This window comes from Ictalurus furcatus, chromosome 9, assembly GCF_023375685.1.
Source record: "Ictalurus furcatus strain D&B chromosome 9, Billie_1.0, whole genome shotgun sequence".
Taxonomy (NCBI): Eukaryota; Metazoa; Chordata; class Actinopteri; order Siluriformes; family Ictaluridae; genus Ictalurus; species Ictalurus furcatus.
Window position 1 is genome coordinate 19,085,925 of NC_071263.1, and position 26,202 is coordinate 19,112,126.

General features: G+C 40.1%; 1 protein-coding gene across 1 annotated transcript in view; it reads right to left on the reverse strand.

Annotated features, from left to right (window-relative positions):
• Window positions 1-26,202, reverse strand: part of LOC128612436 (kelch-like protein 29) — a 71,141-nt gene that overhangs the window by 2,116 nt on the left and 42,823 nt on the right. The window contains exons 8-11 of the mRNA XM_053632608.1: window positions 21,630-21,828; window positions 16,574-16,756; window positions 15,730-15,910; window positions 6,993-7,186 (exon numbers count right to left, since the gene is read on the reverse strand). Coding sequence (XP_053488583.1) covers window positions 6,993-7,186; window positions 15,730-15,910; window positions 16,574-16,756; window positions 21,630-21,828 — 757 coding nt within the window. The remainder of the gene's footprint in view (window positions 1-6,992; window positions 7,187-15,729; window positions 15,911-16,573; window positions 16,757-21,629; window positions 21,829-26,202) is intronic.

Below are 26,202 nucleotides of genomic sequence, written 5' to 3' on the forward strand. Positions count from 1 at the left end.
TGACGGAAAACTTATAAAGCACTGACACTGGAGACTCTTTCCATAAATGATAAATAAACATCGCCTCACAGTGTGATGGTGGGCCGACAGCCCGCGCTACACAAGGAAATAGCGCTCCTCACATGACTGCCGCCGAGGTGCTGAAAGGACAGCGCCACTTCTGCACCTCGATAGTTTTGGACAGCGCGAGAGCCCATGCCTGCAAGGCAGGGCAGCAGAAACGCACATGGCTGGCAGCCATTGATGACAGCAGCCTCTCTCTACACTCTGGGAGCAGAGGGGAGAGTATAAAAGGACATCAGAGCAACAGCCAGGTGAGCTATGTTTGTCCACACATGTAGGATGACTTCTTTCTCTCTCTCACGCAGGAAGCAGAGACAGCTTGGATACCAACAAGGATGCTGCCTGGCAGCCACATTCAGATCGACACCACCAAGGTCTTCAACTGGGCTCCCTGGGTCCCGCCTCTTGTCTGCAGTGGCCTATGGCCCAAGTTGATCTGCTGCCACCCTAGTGCACTGCACGCTCCACCCCACACACCTAAAACCCCCACTTCTGAAAAGAGCACTTTTTCGCCTCACTCCCGTCTCCACACTCGTGTCTGTGTTCAGCCTGCTCCAGCTTTAAAAAGCCACAGTGGTGGAATGCGGGCATGAACATGGTACTGGAACCCAGCAGGAATATGGACACTATGCAGCAGCACCTCCTGGAGACAAATCTCCAACAAAAGGTGGTGACCAAGGAGCTGGCCCAAAGCCTAAAGGTAGCCACCAAGGAACTTCTCTCCTTCCACCAGCTTGCAGCCACCTCCATTTCCCTCCCCGACCCCTGCCGAGAGGCCCAGCATCTCCTCCCCAGACTAAATCCAAAGGATGACGTCAAGACCTATCTCCTGGCTTTCGAGCATGTCACTCAGTGAGAAAGATGGGTGGAAGAGGACCGGACCTGCATCCTCGCTCCGCTACTCTCGGGGGAGGCTCAGGCAGACTACTACGCATTATGACTTGCTAAAACAGAAAATCATGGTCTGACGTGGTCTGTCCCCCACCAACGCGGTGACAGACTTCCATCGATGGGCCTACCGGCCTTGGTTGCAGATGGACAGCCTGCTGTAGACCACCAAAAGATAGCTGCAGCCCGACCAACGTACCCTCTCGTGGTGGTCGAGAGGGTAGCCATAGACCGATTCTTAAGAGCATTGCCGGTCGAGGAGCAGAAGGCTGTAGGTATGAGGATCGCCAAGACCCCCTGAGAGATGACAGAGGCCCTAGAATGTGCCTTGATTGCCTTAGACCTTGGCAGGGAAGGACGGCGACCTTGGCAGCGCAGCTCCCCAATGAAGCTTCTCAAATCATCGTCCTGGAAGAAATCCTTATGGGGAGGGGAAGGAAGAAAGAAGCCTTAACAAGACTTAAATCCCACCCCCCCACAACCCCCTCCCACCCACCCCAGAAAAATAAACACCATCTGACCATCTCACCATCTGATCAGATTTAAGAATTCAAGAGCGCTGAGGTCTAAACAGAACTATTCCATCCACATTCAATTACATGGAATTATACCTTACACAACTGTGCTACATAAAAAGCCATTACCCAGAGTACTACTCTGTCAGCCCATGTTTCCTCATTATGTCATTTTAAACATGATTACTATTGACTATTGACCCAATGAAAGCTCAATTTAGTGGGCAGAGAGCAGATTCATCGCATGTGACTCATCTCACAATTCATTTATCTCATTATGCTCGTTAAACAAATGGAAAAAGAAGCAAAGGTGTAACGAAATGCTGGATTTGAACAAGTTAAGCCTTGCATTGATCATCAATACAAAGGCTGCTCCATATTTTGCTGGACTGAGTGCAATTCACTTCTGTATGTTTGAGTAAATAAGCAAGGGAAAGCACATGAATAATTGATGAGGGTGGAAAATAATTGAATTACAATTGCACTCTCCAAAACAGCTGTGATTTCACTCTCTGGAGCGAAATGAATCTTATATAGTTAATTACATTGTGTGCGCTCCGGTTGTGGAATGGTGGCTCCAGAGGTGAAATCTGCATTCTGTACAATATAAAAAGTCAACAACCAGAACAGCAAGATTCAGAATTTAAACATTCAAAAGATTAGCAATGTAGAGGCACACAAAGCACACAACTCAGTGTTTTGCTCTTAACAAGGTAAACACTGGCTTTAACTCGTTCACAACAATGTAGTGTTCCAGATCTCCACGGTTCAGCATTTGAAGTGTTTTGGCTTTTGGCCCAGCAGTAGTTGTGCATAAGCCTATTGATGTAATTTGATTTTGACACACAGCTCTCTGCTTGACCACATGTCTGTGGAAGCTGTCACCAAGAAATTACTCAAAAAAACTAAGTAAGTTTTTGTGTGTGTGTGTGTGTGTGTCTGTGTATGTGTGTGTGTGTGTGAGAGAGAGAGTGTCTGTGTGCACTCAGCCTATATAACATGCCCTGGACCCCCCCCCCCCTTTCTCCCCCCCTTCTCCCCCCCCCCCTTTCTCCCCCCTTTCTCCCCCCCCCTTTCTCCCCCCTTCTCCCCCCCCCCCTTTCTCCCCCCTTCTCCCCCCCCTTCCCCCCCCCTCCCCCTTTCTCCCCCCCTTCTCCCCCCCCTTCCCCCCCCTTTCCCCTGCAACACATACACACACTCACTGATAACAAAGCTCCTCTCGGCTGTCCATGCTGTCTCACACTTTCTCAGTTCATCAAAGTTTGCAGCTCTCAGGAACCAGGCTGTGTGACGTTGTCATTTCTCCGCTCTGTGGTGTGTGAGGTCGGGCTATCCGTAGGGAGCGTGGCTCAGCAGCAGGTTTATTTACATTTTAAACACACAACATTATCCAGCGCTGCATGAGCACCTCCCAGAGCAACGTTCTGCTTGCCCCAGCACAACGAGTGAACCAGCAGGTATGGAAACTGGTCACTACTCCATGGAAGATACAGCGCTGTTGTTTCTTGGCGACATGGGCAGCAGAGTGAGGGCACACTCAACATTAAACAAAATCAACAGCTCTTTTGCAGTCATTGAAACCCACACTCACTGCTCACTGCTGTGGAGTCTAACTGGGATCAGAACCTGCACTGACTACACAACTGACTTGCTGAATATGTCTAATAATGCTAAAGTGATTGTTGTATACCACTGTTAGTCAATGCATCATTATATCTATTGTACTGCTGATTTTTGAGTTATAAATATAAATATAAAAACAACTATTACATGTGCATAGTTTTGTGAGTACTGAGTCAGGTGTCAAAAATTCTTTATATTTATGTCCTAAGCTGCTGTCAGTTTCCCTGACAAACCTGTAATACTAATTCGCAGCCAGCCTTTTGCCAGGGCTGTGAGAAATTTGTGCACATACAGTATGTTAGCTCGGATACAAAATATCATCGTCACTTCCTATATTTTGGCATGAAAGAAGTCCGAGTACATGTGTCTGGCAACCAATTAAGTGAGTGAGAGAGTCCAATATAATGAATAATGGGAAATAGGTTTCAGGTGTGATGGAGAGTGTGGCTGTAGGGATCTGTACTCATTCAGCCACAAGAGCATTACTGATGTCTAGTGTGGAGGGCTGAGGTGCAGTCAGTGTTCCAGTTAATCCCAAAGGTGTTCAGTGGTTTTGAGGTAAAGGATCTATGCAGGACACTCAAGTTCTTCCACTCCAAACTTGGCAAATCATATCTTCATGGAGCTCACTTTGTACTGTACACAAGGGCATAGTCATGCTGGAACAGGTTTGGGCCTCTTAGTTCCAGTGAAGGAAAATTGTAATGCTGTAGCCTCCATTTACATCCTAAACAACTGTATGGCAACAGTTTGGAGAAGAACCATATGTTCACTATAAGGTTTTGGACACTTGACCATCACGCCCATGATGGTCAGGTGTCTACAACCTTATAGTGAAGCTTCGAGTAAAGCCCCTATATTCAGTCTGTAGTCCAGTGCTGAGCAGAGCACAGTGAGATTAAAGGCCAGTGCTTATATTTGACCTAAGAGTTATTATTAACAATGGTTATTTAGGGTCCAAGCACCAAGGGTGCAAAAGGCCCTCTTGATTTTGACCTGCTTAGTATTTTTCAACGCACATTTTTAAGGTTCTTGGCATGCTTGAAAACTCACGAAACTTGGCACAAATATCAGAAGTGGTGGTCATCATGTTCTGGCAACATCTTGGATACGAGCGTAGCCTGGGAGCTCATAGTATCCCTTTGAATTAAGAATTTTTTCTCAGTTATGGGCATGCAGTTTCCATCCATTGATTTGTTTTCATAGCGCCATCAACTGGCTACAGGAAGTGTTGCTTATAAATCAAACTTTTTAACGCTTCATCAAGTTTCATACCAGATTTAGTCAGCATGACGTAAAGATATCCATGATATTAAATGGCAAAGGAAATGTTATCTTGTTATCTCAAATAGTGTTGCCATGGTGAAGAGATCAATTTATATGTAATGACATTATAGCAAGAAGTGTAAGAAGTGCTATAATTCCACTGTACATCATGCATGTGTTCGTGTTTGGGCCTGCCAATCGTCAATACTTATTATTAATAATGATTTTATCATCAATTTTTTTCTTTACAACAAAATCGTAATAATAATATATTTTAACTTCTTCTCCTTATTATTTTTTATTTATTTATTAATTTTTCAAATATTACCGTTGCTTATTTTTGTTTGAAACACAGAAACAGAAATATGCTGCTACAATCATTCTGTTATTTTGTGATTCACTGCTATATTGAGGGATCAAAGCCACTGGCTGATTTTTAACCAGCCACAGGCCATCAGTAACATGTCTCTAAGACCCAAAGCACCATTAGATGAACAAAACTATGTCTAAATAAATGAACCGATGCCATCTTAATGCACAGGCTTCAGACACTTAATTATTTGTATACTCAAGTGTATTTGCACCACTTGACCTCACTAGAAACCTTTGTGGATCATTGAACCCTTTAACAGGAATAAACAAAGCCGGTCTGCTCTTTCATGAGACAAAAGTCTAAGGTATTGATAATGTAAGGTAAAATATGGTTAGAAAATATTTAATATTTGAGTTTTTTTGTTTTGGAGTGATCTCAATAAACTATAATTCAGCAGAAACAGAGTTGTAATTCAGTTTTATGGGAACTGTGTAGTGAAATGAGTGTCTGCATGTTTGTGTGTGTGTGTGTGTGTGTGTGTGTGTGTGTGTGAGAGAGAGAGAGAGAGAGTGAGAGAGAGAGAGAGAGAGAGAGAGAGAAATGATATCAGGGCTGATATCATTTCTCTTTTCCTGGCTGAGAGTCATGCTCCTGTGTGCATTCGTTTTTGGGTTTTTGTTGTTGTTTGTTTTGTAACTGATGTAATCTAACACTGGTAGGATTCACTGCTCCGCCGCTCTAACCTTTTACAGAACCCACACTTCACTTGTCAGACTGTGCTGTTATTTACATTCCATTAGCCACACCATCCATATTAGTGGTTCTATACTTGGTTACTGTGTGTAAGTGCTGATATGGCAAACCTGTCCTTGTAAAATCCAGTGCTGATTTATGAATAAATACTACTGTGTGCTTACGTACACCTGCTTCATCAGTCACATTTCATGTATTAGGCATTTACAGGGATATAGTGTATACTTTATTTGATGGCTGAATTAAATACTGTAATAAATACTGCTCAATGGTTGTAATGATGAGAGTGATAGTGCACTGTCCAATTACACAAAGAGACTATTAAGATGAAAAAGAAAGGCACGGTGTGAATATAAAAACAATATTTGAACATATATAAATGTAAAAGTACACTTTCACAGACACTAAAATATGTATAGCTACACAGTGCAAAAATCTGTGTATTCTCACAGCCTGCTGAATTATTCAGTTCATCCCAAGATATATTTCACAGAACTGCCTAACTTGAAATTCATGCCGTTTGAGAAAAATTGAGAAGTTGGGAAGTGAATACCTCATCCACCCCCAATAAAACTTGGTAAATGTTCCTTACAATCATTTGTTAACCTTGATCTGGCCTCTATCAACAGGCTTCGTAGCAGCTTGCTTGCTCGCGGGTATACCAGTGATTTTATAGATTGTTGTGTTCCGGCTCAGTGTGTTCATGTCACAGTTAGTGGAGAACACTTTGGACCAAGTGTTCCTTGTGGAACATGCATTATCTTAATTAAACAACCAGACAGGAAAAAAAAGACAAAATGTATTCTAGCAGAGGGAGTTATGAAGTTTTCAGGTTGTTGTTTTTTTTTTTTTATCTCCACAATTATTTTCTTTAATTGGCCAATAGCAACCTTTCATTTTGCAATGTCATTTTTCAAAATGACTACAGATTTTCGACAGATTTTGAGCCAAGACACATCATGTGACATCACAACGCGCCATGTGACATCATCACAACACGCATTCAGCCAAAGCCCTCTTTGAAGTACAGCTAAAAGGTCTCATTTACCAACAAACACCATGAAGACCATGCAAAGCAATTTCGTTCAATTGCAATTTCACCAATTCAAGTAGTTTTCCCCCAAAAAACACAAAAGAACTCGCATGCCAAATTTTTCAAAAAGATGCAACAAAATCCATCATTTCTGGCTGCAATAATCACAAAAAAAAAAACCCTCTGCGAAATCCTGTATGGACTGTAATGAACACCTTAGCAGGGTTGCTCAGAGCTTTACTTCTGTCTGGATCACTGTAAATCTCAGTAAATTTCAGTAAGAAATGTGATGCTGAGTACTGAACTGAGCACAGACGTCACTGAGCTGATCTGAGACTGAGGTTGCACAAGGTAGAAATAAACAAGATGCACATCAATCTCATTTTAACCTCTTGTAATAGCACATCTTCATCTGCATTGCTAAACAAGTTCATAATTCATGTTTACTAGAAATGAGTTATTTAGAATAATGTGAAGGGCCTACGTCCAAATTTAGGGGAAAATAAAGAAACAGGCAGAAGAAACAAAAGAATCTTACCTATCATTGGGGATTCTATGAAACTCCACGCATTGGTATGAGGCACATAAGACTGCAGGACTCCAGCCGAGCGTCCAGCCTCGTTTACCCCTCCAAACACGTAGATCTTCCCCCGACACACTGTCGCTGCTGCAGAATGCACTGGCTTCGGCAAAGGTGACACTGTCTCCCACTGATTTGTGATAGTGTCATACCTGGACATAGAATAAAACACATTTAACCATGTTAATGCCAGTTGTGCTTTAGGATTAGGGTTAGGTGAAGAAAATGGATGCTGAATTCTTGAATCTGATTGGTAAGAAGATGTTTTCTATAACAGCAGCTCTGACAACAGCGCTGGCTGTAATTCAAATCATAACTACATGGTAATGCAATCATTTCTATAGTAACAACTTAGTCATAGGGTCTAATCATTGATATAGTGAAGGTTTTGTAAGCAGATGTTTATTTCACGTTCATGGAAAGAGTCTCTAGTGTCGGCACTTTGTAACATTCAGTAAGCGTTCTGCCACAAGAAAGCCTTCAGGACAGAGGACTTTGCACACTACGGTTTCTCGGTAACATGACAAGCTGCGTAATTATGTCTGGTGAAATAAATAAAAAAACAGAAGAAAAAAGAGCATGGGGAAGGAACCACTGTTGATACTTACTATAATGTAAGTGATAACAGAAACTTGTCTTGTGGATGTTCCACAAAATTAAATATAAATATAAATGCATCAATGTTGAATATCAAATCTGTAAAGTGTTGTGGTATAATAGGAATAAAACACTTTGGAACATGATGTTATAGGAAACTAATCAGCTTCCTTTGGGATATAATAACAGCATGGCCCAAAATTTTTTTAATTCCTCACTTAAAATCTGTCCACTAGGTAGACCTTTGGTAAAGGCTGTTGATATCTATAATAAATAAATATGTATATTTATTGTACTTTTTTTTTTTTTTTTTTTTTAAAGTAAACAAAGCATATCACACGTGGATATTTTCCTTCACCAGCTTCTTGGGTGAAGAATAGCATTATATTATAATGCTTCCATTACATACTATAATTATTTGCCAGTAAACAGTTCAGAAAATACATTAAGAAGATATTTAAGCCTATCAATCAGGCTCAAATCAGTCCCCTAAACCCATGAGATTTAGTTCCATCCTAGCCTTGCTGTAAGCGAAAATGAATGCACCTGCAACCATTTCGAGGTCATTTAAATGGCAAAAAATACAGGAATAGGCACTGCTGGTGTCTGAGCCCACAAGGTAACATCATTAAATTTCACTCTGGTTCCTCCTTATCTAATCCAATGGCATAAACCCACAGGTCAAAGCGGATGTTATGTGTGGACTGTGCAATCCGATACAAGACAGGGCTCTGATTGAAGGGCTGAGCAACCCAGATTCTAAACCAAGATCGTGCACTCAATGCTGGAGGAGGGCCAATGGGGAGTATTGGGCTGGCTGAGGAGATTGCCTGTTAGAAAAGTGAAAATTGAGCAGGGAGTGGGACTGAGCTGTGCTCTGACTCACTCAGACCGTTATCAGTCTTAATAGATGTGCAGGTGACTCAGTTTTGGTAAAGTTTGCAGGTGATATAACTTTATCTATAGAACATTTTAGAGGTGCATGATCACTGATGATGCAGACAGACAGCCTACTGTAATCATGTAGATCAAACCTCAGCTGCAGCAGCACTCAAAGCAATCAAAAGTGTCAGAGCGATCCAAAGTGACAGAAGTCATGCAACGGGAACAGTCAACACTGGTTGCAAACAGCGGATCGTCTACATCTGACAAACAGAGCTAACGTTGAAATGGAAGCAGATGGCTTGTAAATGCAATGCTCTAGCCTCTCCCTTGGTGCCCATTCTGAGCAGCACAGTTTCATTGTCAGCTCAGCGGCACATGGCTGAGGCCATTAATTACACAGAGGGAGTGTGTTATCAGTTGACTTCTGTCGCTGTTTAATGGACGTTTTACAGTGCAGTGGAAGGAACTAATTATGTGAAATAAGGGCTTAGAGGTTTTTTTTCTATTTTCCCAAAGCTTGTTGTAAAAAGTGACATAAATAAAGCCAGCTTCTACAGGGTGACGAAAATTCAAGCCTGTGCTCCAGGTCATAGGTCTGAATTAACAATCCAAGAACTAGCAAAACAACATCTCACACTTTCCATTAATTTCTATTCATGGAAGTTTCAAAATGTGACTGGTTGGAGGAAAATTATTCAGTATCTTCTCACCCCAAATTAAGCATCATGTGGATTCTATTAATAACAAGTAGACTCACAAGCCAGACTTTTTTTTGTTAGAGTCAGATACATTTTGTCTGAATAATTAACAAGACCCACCCACCTTTTCACAAAAAAGAAGCCATTCGTCTGGCAATGAAACTATTCAGGAGCAGGTCTGTAAAACACAAGGATGTCTCTTACCCATTCCTCATGAAAAACTTTGAAAGAATTTATTGACTATAGCTTCCTTCGATAAGCTCATCGTGTCATAGTATTCAAGTTTTCTTGGTCAGAAACCAGTGCAAGGTACTGCATGAGTGTGAAGAGCCAATCAGATCCCAACACTCAATAACCTGAAGCTTGTGATGAGAAAAGTGTACAAAAAATATCAGACGCTACATAACACCACATGCACCCCCTCCTCCCTTTGCCAGCAGGAGATATCAAACAAAGACATTGACAGAGCTTCTGAAGCTGAAACTGCACACCAAGATCTCTTGAGTTGTCAGTTTTAAGTTAACTGTGTATGTAACTCAAAGGACAAGAGAAGAAGTATGCGTCTCATGCTGAAGTGACAAGTGTCCCCATGCTGGTTACTCTTCAGGATGCAAGACTGCACAGTTACATGATTCTTGATCGGCTGTCCCCAAGGGAAATATGCAACTCCCCACCCCCCACCCCCATCTCCGTTACCAGCATGAAACATTAAACAAGCACTTAAAAACATTTACACAACTGCCAGCCAAGACAGCTGGGGGTGGGGGGTATTAAGGGGTCTATGGAAACTTTGGGTCAGGCACTGTACAAGATATCTTGGGAGATGGTAACTACACAGCAGGCCTGCTTACATGTCAGCCTTTCATCTCATCAACACTCTTTGTGGTAAGTGTGGCCAAATCCATGACAGTTACATTCGCATATCTTTATCTCAGGTTTCTTCCATCTTTTTTGAGCCAGAGGCTGTAATAATATCCCAGTGACCATAAAAAGCCTCTTAAACCATCCATCCATGCTGCCTTCCCTGGAGAAATTACTCAGGGAGAACTCTGATACACTTGGAGAGAATCTCTCTAATATGCATTGAGTTTTAATTATAAAATGGATCAGCCTAATAGTACTCTAAATTAATTAAATCTCTTCCCACTGCCTGAGACAAAAAAAAAAAAAAACCCAATAAGATCCTTGCAGATTCAATAAGCATCAATGGCAAATAAACTGCTTTTAGTAAACAGGAGTAAAACTATCTTACCAATCTTACCCATGATCCAAGACATGTTACTGTGTGTCTGCATTGTGGCCAGGTAATGAAAGCTGATGTTGACCATTAAGAGAACAAACGCAGTGACATTCTTATGCCCTGTTATGGTATGTGTATCAGTTTCTTTGGCAGTGTCTATGCATAAGTAGATATTAGCATATCTCCTTCACAATGTGGCCATCAGCAACATCAGCAAAAAGAGGGAAATAAACTTCAAGAGGAAGAGTCAGAGAGAAAAGAAGGCAACAATCCAGCCCATTGACTAATCCCACCCAGGTGGAGCAGCACTGATGCCATTACTTATCTCCTCACACCAACCACTTTCACCTAAACATTACGAGCAGTGCAGTCTCAAAACTAGGCCATGGTTGCCATACAAAATACCCAATAAACAAACTAATTTCCTGAGCAGTCTTCCTAAAGTGGAGAGTGTGGGTGTGTGTATTAGTGTGTTAGAAAGAGATAGAGACTGTATTTGTCTGGGAGAAAGGAGGGCACCTTGACAACCCAGACAGTCATGGGAAAACATGAGGAAGAAGAGGAGGAGGAAGGGGGCTAGCCTATAGATGTCATAAATCGTTCCTGGTCTAATAGGATTTGTATATTGTGCTGTAACACACTGATTTAGTGGTTTTATTGCACAATTGGTTAGTGGGCAGTGAGGGCTGCTGACCTGCAGGCCCTTTGGCATCATTACTGGGGCACAGTGCTGTCCATCCATCCACAGAACAGATTAGGGAGTCATGTAGGGTGTACATGCTGAGCACTACCACACACACCAGCCACTCTCAACTAACTCTTTAAAAAAACAGCAGACCTATCGTTGGATTTAAGCACTACTCAGACAGTTGTATGGGAAATGTTAGCCAAAACAGAGGCGTGCTTCTGAGCTTAAACCTAAGTTAATATTTCTTGCACAGTATCAGCTCGAGCGAGGAACTGTATTAAGTCTGCACCATTGTCTGACAGTTTGATATTAACCACAATATTAACTGTCAGCATGCAATACAGAAAATGTAGTAAATATTTTAGAGGTGCAAATGTGCTGGATCAAGTGTTATTTTATAGGTTAAGGATGGAATAATGAAGGTGGTTAAATCTTTACTGTGATTCCAACGAAGAGTCCCATTAGATGTTTATTTGAATGTTTGTCACATTCTCTATTATATTCATCTCAATTCTTATATCATCCTATTAGTCTTTCTTTTTATTTCTAAACTGTATCATACTACATTAGACAGCAACGAAAATGTAATGTACTTCGTCAGTCTGCATTGTCTATCCCCAATTTCGTTTTTAGGCTTAAAGGTAAGTACTTGTGTTTAACGTTGGCTCATTAGATGCAAATGGAAAAAAAACCCATCTTGCACCCCTTCTCAAAATGAATCTGGCAACCTCAGAGGCATGAACTATGCTGATGTAGTTTTAATATTCTGAATGGACCACGCAGAAAATCAACATAAGCACCCATGTAAGCTGTCTGAATACAGAGAGTATTATCTGAGTAAATTTGGATGCAACTATTGAACTTGAATATGCCATCTCTGTATTCATCTCATAGTGAGCTGTTGTTCTAGTTATTTGACCATGGCAATGATATATCAACAGTTTCCTACCTGAATCCATGATATTTTTACTGTTAATTTTTTTAAATACATCAAGAGAGGTATCAGTCTCTTTCATCTGTCTCACAGTCCACGAATATTGTCATCTCCCAAAGGTACTTTACACCTATTGATCTGCTCTTGTCTTTTGAGACTGTGATACATAATTCTCTCTCTAACGGTAACACCTCAGGGATATTAATTAAAGTTTCACCCAACACCGCATATTATCTGGTAGGGAAAACAAAACTTCTAAAAAAAAATATATTTTAACCGAGGTTAATTCTGTATTTATGCAATACATAATTACTAACCATTCAGGAAAGTCTATTTGCTGAAGAAAAAAAAGGTCCAGAACACTTCATTCTGATTCAGCTTGAAGGCAGTTCCATAAAAGGTCAGGGCATTAGCTGACATTATTGAGTAAAAGCACTCAAGGTGAACATTTGCATTATGGAAAGTCAACAGAGCATTTTAATACATTTCCATAGGACAGACTTAATCAATAAATCCCTTCATTAAGGATAGAATGATAACTGCATCTTCATCTAAACCAGTAAAAGTGTGAAGATATTATGCCCACCATGCTAGACACTTCTTAACATACAACACATCAGTACGGATGTTAATGGTCAATTATGGTTAATGGTTTGGCACTTTTAACAAGGGACACTGTCACAAATCAGATGGGATGTAGATTTAGATCCCTAAAGAACAAGCCAGAGGCGACAGTGGCAAGGAAGCCTCCCTGAGACAGTATACGGAAGAAACCTCGAGAGGACCCAGACTCAAAAGGATAGCCATCATCTTCTGGGCGACATTAGATAGTTGGATTATGATAATTACAGTATAGTCATACAGCGGAAGAGAAGCAGTACTATGCATTGAAAACATATATTGTGATAGGTATGAGTGAATATCAGTCTTGCTATGAGCATAAGTCAGGTTATAATCAAGGCATGATTAGTCTAATAGATATGTATAATTTCCCAACAGTCATGCTTTAAATCACTGAAATCTATTCTCACTAGAGAGGAAACATATCCGGTTTTATGAAAGGATGCAAGTATTGTGAATGCATGCACTCATGCTGAATGCAGAATTCTTGAAAGTCTTATCTTTCCATTTTCTGCAGCTTGGGCCATTTCTTGCACATTTAATGGACAGCCTTTACACACTGCTGGCTCCCTATGTGCCAATTCCTAAAGCCTTTACAGCCGGATGGGTATCTGTAATACTTAGTCACTTGAGAGTTTTGCTGGAACACAATCAAAGGTGCTGCATTTCCTTAAATAAATATGGTGTTTTTAGAGGAGAGAGACAATTTTTAGGCATACCTAGAGGCAACAGCTTATTGAAGCTGGTTCAGGCAGAAGCCCTGCAGAGCAGAAGGCAGCAAGAGCCACTATTAAACACCAGCTGTGTTCCGACCAACACACCACAGTCCACTGAGAGGAGAGATACTACAGCGGAGGCGAGAGACAAGCTCGTTTGAACGGCAAGTGGGGGAAGAGACTTTCAATTAAGAAAACTGCTAAAAATGTTTGGGTCTGCCTTTGCCGTATCCATTCAATACGCGATCCCAAAAGCTCTGCTGAACGTCTGAAAGAAGTTGCTGGGAGCTGTGTTGAGAGACCGAAAGCGGGAGATGAAGGCGCAGAAAGAAGGAGAATTATCAGTTCCTTTAATCCCATGGTGTGTTGAGTTGGCACGGCGGGGTGCTTTATCTCAGCGGGCCACAATGAGAGCTGGCTTTGACTGCCTCCAGGAACCCAAACCCAAATTCTAACACAACTTCTTTCTTTCAGTTTGTCTGGGAAACGAACATAAGAATAGTTCTGTTAAACTATTAAAAAACAACCACTAGGACTTGAGCTGAATGTTACAGAGATCTTAATAACTGTCCAGGAACAACGTGTGCCTATGTATTAATGTGATATATTTCTCCATATGGCATATAATTAAAGTTGATAACAGCTGAGATAGAATAGTTTTATATAGGAGAATAGATGAAAGAAAAAAAATAGGCTTTAATGTTCCTTTCTTTGCTCACATTATTTTAATTGCACTGTGACCTTACGCAGTGACTCAGAGCACTGAAATAGTGTCCATATCATGGCTAGAAGACACAAAGAGTGAATTAACTCTCGCAGCTACACTTGAGCTCAGAAGGCAGTGCTGGACACTGGTGAAATTTTGGCTCAGGGACAAGAATCAATCATCAAAGCCCAATTAAAATGTAAGTGTAGGTAATAACACTTGAGTAGGGAACATCCTTAGCATAATCACAATTCTTCACATCCCACCACAAAGGCTCGTCTCTAGGGGTCTGGTATTTCAAAATGGTAAAAGGTTAGAAGTCTTCCCACAGACACACTCTTGGCCACTGATGAGCACAGCGCTGGAGGGAGGTGCTTTCTGAACGATGAGCACATTTTGAATCACTATAGAGTGTGCTTATCCCAAATGGAGGTATATCGCTGCCTTGTAATACATGTATTAATATAATATGTATTAATAAAAACAGTTAAATCAGAGAGAGAGAGAGAGAGAGAGAGAGAGAGAGAGATACAGAGAACACTGCAAAACCGTTGCACAGTGATTGATTAGAAATACAGCCCCTGCTCAGAGAGGTCTGATAGCGGCCTTGAGAAAGAGACTGATTGAGGACATAATTCTGAACGGAGGAGATTTCATGGTTAGGAGCATGAAACTGAAGGCAAGATGGATGGCAGGCCAGAAATTAGGTATTACGGAGAGAGCACAGGCTCTTTTCCAGGAGCCTCGAACAGCAAACAAACCACTGTTGTGTAAGCAATGATTCTCCCAGTGCACTGTCAATTAAGTGGTGACTCATGCAAATGTACAGGAGGCTAGACACTGAGTGGAATGGGCAGTATATGAGACTGGATGCATCTATTGATAAGCCTAGTGAGTTCTAGAAACACTCTTTATTTTGTGAGAGATAATAAGGATAATAAGGACAAGATGCAAACAGAATGTCCAAGGTCTTGAGCATTAGCAAAGTGTTTCTGATTGAACTAAATGATACTGCTTTTAGGTTAATATGTGGTTACTTTTATTGTGGATATCCCGGAATGGACAAGACAAACCGGAAAATGACGGAAAAAAAATTGCACTGCCTTATCCAAGGATAGAAAAAGCCTTTTAGAGAAGTACAGCCACCCAGATGAAAACATAATGCATAATGTATGTGTTTTCTCATAGGCAGAAAATGAACTTTTTCCCCTACTTTAAGTAACCGTTATTATTGTACACCATTTTTCAAATATACACAGTTATAATTCGCATATATTGTATTTAAACTTCAAACTCACTGGACTATTTAGCATATCTGGCTGCATTAGTGCAGTTCATTATAGCAACAACCTGCACATTAGTATTCAAATGGAAAGCAGATCCGATGTGTGCAATGCATTTTGTGCCACAGTCAACTGCTGCTGAAATAGTTTGCAATCCCCCAGCAAAGATCTAATTATCAGATTGTTTCTCAACACTCTTATCTGGAACTCATAACGGTTTGAATGCTGAATTTAAACCAAGTATAAAAACCTGCCATTCTGTGTGTGTGTGTGTGTGTGTGTGTGTATGTGCGTGTACTTGTGTGTGTGTGTGTCCAGCTATCATACCTTTCCACATTATCAAGGTTGCCTGCCACCCCGAGTCCTCCGATGGTGTACAGCTTGCCATCATAGACCAGGCTATTGTGGCGACAACGAGGGACTGTCATTCGGGACACCAGGTTCCAATTATCCAGCAGGGACATGTAGCACCACACGTCTGGCAGCATGACTCCCGACTCCATTCCACCTGAAGACAGTGAAAAACCCAAACTCAAATGACTGCTCAAGTCTCCATTTGCACACTGCCTTTCACACACCTACTCTAATACAACTTTACAGCAGCTACGAAAGCACCAAATGTCAAGTTTAAAGTGTCAAATTTTTGCACCAAATTTTGTGCATTTAAAAGAGTGACATTAAAAAAAAAAAAGTACTGTCTTTACAGCCAAAAATATCCAACACCAGTAACAGATCATTTAAATTGTAGCACATATCTCTCCAATGGGACAGCAATTAAATGTAGTGACAAATTTATGTATAGAGGAAAAACACTTGAAGTCTGATTAGTTGGCATGTGTTTTTACCCAAAGGGGAGAACCAGATCACATTCTCTCCCACTGAAATGATGGGTCCATTACACTCTCATCCAAAGAAGGCTCAGGGCACAGATCAATGTCCAGCATGAATCTGAACAACATGGCACTGAAAAACATGCTTTTACTATTTCCGTGGCAAATACAGACTGAATCTCCTTAAAAAAAAACAAAAACACAAGGGCAACGAGTGAAAATTCAGGTGGAAAAAAGTGGAAACACTTCCTCCACAAATTCTCACCAGTCTGCACTAAAAATAAATGCTCTCACCAGTGGGAGGCCTAAAACTGCAAATGACACATAGCCATTTTCATTACCTGACAGGTAGATATTATCCCCTGCTGAAATGACAGAGAAGAACTCGCGATCGTAAAAAGGCAGGCTGGCTAGCGGGTACCACTTGTTGTTCTGAGGGTTGAAGCAAGTGACGGCTGTCAGCGAGCGCTGGTTCATGCCGATGACCTGACGCCCTCCTACCAACACGATCACCTCAGCAACTCCTGCAGGGACAGAAAAGGCAGAAAAGGCACAAACTATAAAAATAAATAATAAACACTGCACACAGAGATTTTCTCCAGTGACATTTTGATGGGAAGAAGGGGTCTCGTCTTTAGAGACAGCCGACAGAGACGGTATGTTTTAGAATATATAAAAGGTTAACAAACTACATTTTAATTTCTTTCTTTCTTTCTTTCTTTTTTTTTACTTTGATCTCAGTTTGATTTGTTTTTGAAAAATACTGTAGCTTGTATAGCAGGTGTCGTCATCTGGCAGAATGGGGTTTTGAGGTGGATTCAGCACTGTAGATCACCAGAACTAACTGAATACTTGAGAAAATACTGTAGCAGAACCCGTAAACATGTGAAAAAATGGCCATAGTCCACCAATTCTAGTTTTCTAAACAACAGCTAGCTTGGCTTCTGTAGCAATTCCTCTGTTATGACTTTCATTTATGTTAATTATTCAGCTAAAGGCAGCTCATTGGACCAGAGAGTAGCTACAGGGCTAGAGACACTAGCTCCAAAAGGAGAGGGTTTTTTTTTTTTTTTTACAGAGTTTCAAAGATTTTTTTATTTACCCTCTCTTGTTCTGATCAGCAAACTAAGGACATGGACTTGTTTACAATAAACATGTCTCCAATAAAACTTTTAAAAATGAATGGAGAAGCCTGCTAATTATTAATGGTTACAGATTAAAATAGAACTGTTTTTGCCATTCAATCATGTTAGTTGCTTATTTGTAGGCATGAGAGTTCCTGTAATTGGCCTTTTATACATTTCAGTAGAATTACTCCTGCTTTACAGCAAAAACTAAAACCAACAAAAATGCAGACAGCTCGTCTAGAAATGCAGACACTGAAAGTTCCAGACCTTGACACACAAAACCAAGTTTACACCAAACATGACATTGTCTGTGCAGACAAAGATTCCCTCCCAAAAATATGTATTTATTTAAGGAATGATAGAGAATTGGCTTTGTGGAAGAAAAAAAAACCCAAACAAACAAAAAAAAGATTCTTGTCTGCCAGCTTCAGGCTCAGTCAGTTTGATTGCCCAACATGATTTTTTTTTCCTCCAAGTGTTTGGATTAAAATTCATGACATACATTCCTCCTCCAAAACCAGAGGACTGGGGCATTTCTCTGCAGCAAAAGAAAATAGGATCGGTCTTCTGCAGCAGAATAAAATTAAATGTGCACAACCTACAGTAGAAAATATCTTTAAAAAAATAAAAATAAAATAAAAATAAAAAAGACAGTGAAGCCAGCTGTGCAGAAGCTAGTTAAAATGCAAAGACGATTTTCCTTCAGTGGGAGTCACTGCTGTTACATTATTCTTTCCATCATATTAATTTCTCAGTGAAATGTTCCTGGTTAGTCTAGTACTGTATTGTATAGTTTATAAAGGTTTGTGTAGCACAAAATGAATTTCTGCACAGACAACAAACATTAGGCTTTCAAATTAGCACAAAAAATGAGCATATTTACATAGTTTACTCTGTCTCCAAAGCCTCAGTAACACCTTAACTACCACTTTTATTTTCTACTTCTGTTTGTTTGTATAAGATGTGTATGTATACAGTATTGTTAAAACGGTAAAAGACCAGGCCTTGATTTTCCAATCTTCAACTGTCCAGTTTATGGGAGTCTGTGCCCACTGTAGCTTCAGATTCCTGTTCTTGGCTGACAGGAGTGGACCCTGATGTGCTCTTCTGATGTTGAAGCCCATCCACTTCAACATTTAAAATGCTGTGCATTCTGATATGCTTTTCAGCTCAACACTGTTGTAAAGAGTGGTTATTTCAGTTACTGAGTCCTGTCAGTCAGGACATTCCCCTCTGACCTCTCTCATCAACAAGGAATTTCCGCCCACAGAACTGCCACTCACTGTATGTTTGACACTGTATGTCTTGCAAACCACTAAAAACAATCTGAAACCGCGCTACTGAAAAAACTAAAACTGAAATACTCAAACCAGCCCATCTGGCACCAACAACCATGCCACAGTCAAAATCACTGAAATTAATTTTTTCCCCCATTCTGAAGTTTGATGTGATCATGAAATTAAGCTCTTGACCTGTATCTGTATAGGTCTTGTGGAGTGCATGCCTCGACGGGTCAGAGCTGTTTTGGTGGCACAAGGGGGACCTAGACAGTATAACGCGGGTGGTTTTAATGTTATATCTGATTGGTGTATATGTATGTATATATGTATTTATGTATGTATGTGTGTCTTTCCATCCTTTAACAAAGCTCAATTCAATTTCATATGTGTAGTGCTTTTAACAATTGTCAAAAAGAAGCTTTACTGAAAACCGGATATAGATTTAGATTCCTAATGAGCAAGCCAGAGGCGACAGTGCCAAGGAAACCTTCCTGAGGCAACATCCGGGAAAAAGTATAACGAATGCTGTTATAGAAGAGTAAAGACAAACAGTGCCTACATATGCTGAAAGGATATTCAGCATGAACATGTTGTGAAGAGGACACACTAACCAGCTGCCTCTTGGGGATAAAGAAATAAATTATGTTTGCAGTAGTATACAGAGAAGAATGCAATACTAATCTGACCCACGAGTCAGTCAGAACTCACTAATCTAGCATGACTGAGATCAAGGCCTGTGATCCATGGCCTTGTGACAAGTTCCTGAGCTCCTGCTGTGTGAGAAACCCAACTGTGCCTGAGTCTCTCCCACTGACAAACCCAATGAAACAGGTATTAGAGGCAGGCCACAGGGGGCCATGACTCTGCTGATTGGAGTGGATTAACCCAAGCTTAAAAGAGACCCAGTAGTCAGCAATGAAATTAAATGGATATTCTGATATTCTTAGCATAGAGTCACAGCCTGTAGTCTGAGGTCAATGAGTTCCAGCTAGTAAATTAGTTTAGCTTTGCTAGACTTCACAAGCTACAAAAGACTTTCACAATCAAGCGGTCTCACACTTGGAACGAGTTAATATTTCATTCTGTACAGGTAATGAAAAACTGTCTAAAAGAAGAAGACTAAATTTTCCTATAAACAAATCAAAAAAATTATTTGTAGATGCATGAGCAGGTGTAGACTGGAACGTTCAAAATGGAAATCTGGTTTCACACAGCAGAGCATCGTGAAGGTACACATCAGTGAAATTTACTGACTTGTTAAAGCGCAGTAATAAGAGGTGCAGGTGTGCGACACCCACTGTTGACACTCTCTTTGGCAAGGACATGAAACTGCTGTGGCCGGATTCCAGGCACCGCTTTCGACTGCATTTGCGTGGGGTGCTGTTACAGATGAACACAATCTTTCAACTTAACTGCTCTATCAGAATATCGCCAGATTGGGACTTGAATAAAATAACACAATGCAGGCAACGCAGTGAAACTTACATAAAACATTTCATATCTAAGGATTTAACTTGTATACTGCTATTCAGATGTGGCAAAAGTGTGTGTGCACACATGCACAGAAATCAAAAGATGATTTTCATATACGTGTTGATTTGTGATCTTTGTTCTCCCTCTAATTGTGAAGCACCTAAATAATGATTATAATAGTCATCTAAATAATTAGTCATAATGGTCCTCCAATTGAAGTGGCAAAAAAAAGAGACATAAAAAAAAAAAGATGGCCAAAGAGTGGTGTTTTGGAAACAATGGCAGCTCAAAGGGGTGACTACTATTAGTGATTTATATGAGGATGGGATTTTTTTTGGTCATTTTCTGCGGGCCAAGGGAATTTTAGTAAACATCTGCAGATTAGGAGTTGTGTTACAGCCAAATTCAATGTAAATGGAAATCTTGTTTATTCTTATTTAAAGTTGTCACATGAAGCTCAGATGGCTTCTATGTGTTACAAATGAATGTTCAATGTAATGAGAGTCACCTGTAATTATTTGAGAACGATATGGCCGAAAGATTTGGGGATTATGACAATGAATGGCTGGACATTTTGGGTAATATGGAACAGAACATAAGGAAGGCTAGGGGAACGTTCATCAAGTACAAAAGAGAACATAGATATTACTGGACACCATCTAGGCTCTGCAGGATTGGGATAACTGGAACTAATTTATGGTGGAAGTGTAACGAAGTGTAGGGCACTTAATTATATATGATGTGGGAATGTTCTTTAGTTTACCCATTCTGGTGCAAAATTCTGGAAATACTTGAAGAGTGGCTGGGATCTAATATACGTCATGAACCACGACTAAGCTTTCTTGAAGATAAATCGGTGGTTCCCAACGTGGCAAAAAATGCATTTGTCCTTATTAAGATTAGTTGTATTACAGCTGCTAGGATGATTCTATGTAATAGGAAATCCCCCACCCCCACCCCCTGCTGCCAGAAATGAACATGGGATCACTTCTGGCAGCACATTAAAATGGGGTAAATGGGTAGAACTATTCAACAACTGTTTAATTTACATGTATTTTTATTCTGATCCCAATCCTGTTATTGTGGCAAATGGATGAATATATGAAGGTGCTGAAAATATGATTTGGTGATGGTCTAAGTTCTAAATATATCCTAATACTTTACTCAAGTTAAAGTTAAATTACTCAACTAAATAAACACCCTGGTAAAAGATAATAGCAGATAATCATAAATGTGACTTAAAATAAAAGTAAAATTACAAGAGAGATTCCCAAAAGAATAAGACAAACCACACACTGATTTTAGTTAGTGATGGTAAATTCATGCACTTATATACCAATAAACCAGGAAACATAAGGACACATTAGCTAAAGCTAACTAACAAGAGCTTTTTCCCTCTAATATCTATAATATTAGCTAGAATGCACTTTGTTACTTTTTTGTAGCTGTGCTGCATGTAAACTGGTCAAACTAACCTTGGGTGATCATTTTTTTTTTAGATGAGGCGAAGCGTGTACCTGCAGAGAGTCGCGGGCGTGTTCTGGGTGTTTGCATCTCCTGTCGGGCATGTGGCAGCATGTGGTAGCGCTTGGCCTCATTAACCAGGTCTCTACATGGCTCTGAGGACTTGATCAGCTCCTCGTTGTCCACTACATTCAGTAAGTAGCTTGGGTGGATAAAGGGCAGGCGCACTACAGCCAGCAGCTCTGACATATGCTGAAAAAGACAAAAAAGTATTTCAGCCAAAATGGAAACTTGATAACATAATTACCTATTACCCACAATCTTGGTGGAGGAGAAAAGAAAAACCAATCAACACACCCTAACAAGAGCCAAAGACCTTGTATTTCCATGTGAGTACAGATCTGAGTCATTATAAATAGATTATGCTCTCAAAAGCAATCGCTCACAGTGACAGCCCAATGGATAAAGAGCCCAGAGTGGGTCTAGGCTTGCCATTAAACTCACATAATAAACTTCAACACCAATTACCCAGTAATCAAAAATACCATCACGGTCTGGCAGCTTTATATGGGAGTAGCCAGGTGATAATAAGAAGGCACATTGGTGTAATGTACAGGTGGTGAGTATTCCCAAAACCAAGACTCAGTGAAGGGAGGGGGGATTTGCCATGGTGAGCAATCCCATCAATGAATGGCTCCTTGTTCCACTATATCTCCATCGAGGCCTTTGTCCACATCAGGGGAACTTGTAAACACAATGCAACACAGCCAACAGCTGGTGAGGCTTTGTAATGCCCCCCCCCCTCTCCCCACTCTCAGCAGCGCTGGATTTCAAAAGCAAACTCGCCAAGCACATTATAAGACACAATGTAGGTCCACCAGAGGCATAGCACCGAAATAACTCTGACACAGAAATTGGCCTTCAACACACACTCTCATTCAGATGCACAAAGAGACTAGTCTAAATCAGGAACTATAAAGGTCAGAGATGTTGGTGTGCTGGTGGCATTTCCATGCAGTCCCAGGTGAGAATACTCATGGGGAATATTTGCACCATCATATTCAGATAGTTTATCTATCTGGCATTTCAGGAAGGGAGGTCTAACACCACCATTCACTGCTTTCCACGCAAGTGTGGAATCTCAGTGATGAAAAAAAAAATATTAAGAAAGTATTTTTTAACAACATCTGCAGGCAATGTATCTGAAGAGAAATCCCTCTGGATTACAACCATTCTCTCCTCTGCTGAAGCAATCATGGCTTATCGACTGTATGATTTAAGAATCAGAAAGCAGCTCTGCTTCTGCTTGGGCTTGAGCTGCTCTGCAATAATGCCATGGCAAGAGGGAGTTGGCTTACAGCACCATACATCAGATATGGAACTGCTGTGCTGCAAAAGAAATTCGGCTTTATTCAGTGTCGAGAGATGAATTGGCCATGATTCAGTGAACTGCATTAAGTCACTAAAAATGCTATATTGAAATTACCAAAGGCATGTAGACTCATTTGTCAAAGCTCAGAAAAGTGGTGATTGCTGCATGCCCTTGTAAATCTGTTTACAATAAGACTGCAATAGCAAACTCCTGGGCATTCAGCACGCTACACCTGTCTGCAATAAAAGTGCACTGGTAACATGCTTTACAGGTGTTCTGCAGCGCTCCATTAAGGGCTGAGTGTATTTTAGCCATTTGTTGTAGTGCTTAAAAACATGCTGTTATCTAAGACTGCGTCTTGCTGAAAACTCCATGGGCACTGCTTCTACATCAGAGTTTCGATCCAACACAAGTCATGTCTTGTGAGATTAGCTGCTACTTTCTTTTTCAGTGATTGAAAGAACCATTTTCTCATGTCCTTTTCTATCACCAGAGGACACACCAGATCTAATCTGTCATGGAGGAGCTTTGCTGAAATATTTCTCTACATTTTTCTGGCAAATATAATATAATATAATATAATATAATATAATATGATATAATATGATATAATATAATATAATACACATCATATCACATCACAGCCCTAAGGTCCCTGGTTTAATCCTGAGCTCGGGTTACTGTCAGTGTGTAGTTTCACATGCTTTCCTCGTATGTGTGTAGGTTTCCTCCGGATTCTCCAGTTTCCTCTCACCTCCCAAAGACATGCCAGTAGGTAGACTGGCAGAGATAAACTGTTCTGTGTGAATGTGTCTGTGCATGGTGCCCTGTGATGGACCAGTGTCTCATCCAGGGTATATTCCCACCTAAGGCCCAGCTTTCCCAGGATAGACTCCAGATCCATCACTACACTGGCCGGGTGGTTATCTTATGAATGTGGTATGATGAATAATGTAATGTAATAAATTGTAATGTAATATAATACTCTTTTCCAATACTGATACCTTGAGTATCGGCATCAGCCGATACTGATATCCATCTGAAATTGTTTTCTTTGAAAACAACAAAAGGTCCACGCTGGTGGACTCTCCTCCACAGGTTTTCTATGGGTTCCAAGTCAGGGGACTGGGATGGTCATGGCAGGACCTTGATTTTGTGGTCAGTAAACCATTTTTGTGTTGATTTTGATGTATGTTTTGGATCATTGTTCCGCTGGAAGATCCAACCACGGCCCATTTTAAGCTTTCTGGCAGAGGCTGTCAGGTTTTCATTTAATATCTGTTAATATTTGATAGAGTCCATGATGCCATGTGTCCTAACAAACTGTCCAGGTCCACTGGCAGAAAAGCAGCCCCAAAACATTAAAGAGCCACCACCATATTTAACCATGGGCATGAGGTACCGGTACTTTTCCATATGGCTACCTCTCTGTGTGCGCCAAAACCTCCTCTGGTCTTTATTGTCAAAAAGCTCTATTTTGGTTTCATCTGACCATAGAACCTGATTCCATTTGAAGTTCCAGTAGTGTCTGGCAAACTGAAGATGCTTGAGTTTGTTTTTGGATGAGAGTAGAGGCTTTTTTCTTGAAACCCTTCCAAACAACTTGTGGTGATGTAGGTGACTTCAGATTGTAGTTTTAGATTGTAGATTGTAGTAGTAGAGACTTTCTGTCCCCAAGACGCAACTAACATCTGCAATTCTCCAGCTGTGATCCTTGGAGATTTTTTGGCCACTCGAACCATCGAGTTCACTTTTTTTGGCCACTCGAACCACCTGTTCCCAGTCACAAAGGTGTACTAAAAACTGTAAAATATCAATGAGAATATACTTCAAATATATTTTTCTCATATGAATTCATAGGGGTGCCAATAATTGTTGCACAGCTATATTTAACAAAGACTTTTTTTGATAAACCTGTGTTGTGTTTGCAGTTGTGTGATATCCATGGGAGCAGAGTATTTTCGTGAATTTTTTTTTAACAAAATATCAAAACGTTAAACATACTTACATACATATTTACAAAGGGTGCCAATATTAGAGGAGGGCACTGTACAATAAGGTATGAAGTATAAATATAATAATATTTATAATCAATACTTACAAAAGAAAAACCAGTCAAGACTCTTTATGTAAGAGTTCCAAAAATAAAAGTTATTTTCCAAATTCAATTCCAGTCTTTTCCATTTGTTACAAGATATGATATGTTTTCTCAGATATCTAATCCAACATTTTTTGTTGGTATTGGCCCTGTACCAACATCGGATCAGTCCCATCTCTAAATATGATACAATATACCATAACATAACATAATGTATATTTTCAAATTTGATTGGTCGGACGGATTCATTTTCTAAACAACAGACCTCAGGTAAAAGACCTGGCATTAATTTACATCACAGGTTTTTATGAATGTATTTGATTTAATCTTTTCTATAGTTACAACTTACATAGGTTATTGTATAGTGGAGGCTCTATATTATGGATGTAAAAATGTGTAATTATTGATGTGATGAATTTTTCTGTGACAAGATTTTTATTTAGATGTTTTATGGATATTTATGGAAGGAGTGTGACATGGGAGAGTTTTCAGAATGGAGGGCTTTGCAGTTTCTCCGTAACATGACAAGTTACATTTTTTAAATTAATTTAAAGAAAGAGTAAAAAAGAGAGGCTGATGTGGGACTGAATGTTTATAGCTATTGTAATGTAAGTGATGACTGGAATAACCTGTTTCGTAGATGTTTCAAAACATTAATCTAAACTATATACGGATAAAATGCATCGAATAGAATAGAATGACATGTTATTCTTTAATAAATAAAATAAGTATCAGTATTGGCTAAATGCTGTGATATAAGAGCAATAAAACAACATTTGAAAGTGCTGTTAAGTGAAATAATAAGAATACAATACAATCCTTTTACATTGTTGTACAACTACAGACAACTCCCCATATCAGTATATACAAAATATGAAAGTTGTATACAAAACAACAACAACAACAAAAATGTATAGTGTACATGATGTGACCAGATGTGCTGCTATAAAAAGAGTTGCTATAAATTATATGTACCCAGCAAACAATTCGACGTCAAATAGTCGGCGAAAAGTCGCAAAGATTATCGTCAACATGACGTATAATCAAGCCGCTTTCAAGCGGTAAAATGGGAACACTTTTATACACATTTTATCGTCGAAATGAATGAATACTACATACACTTACACTGCTCAACTTAACTTCTTTCAAGAATTCT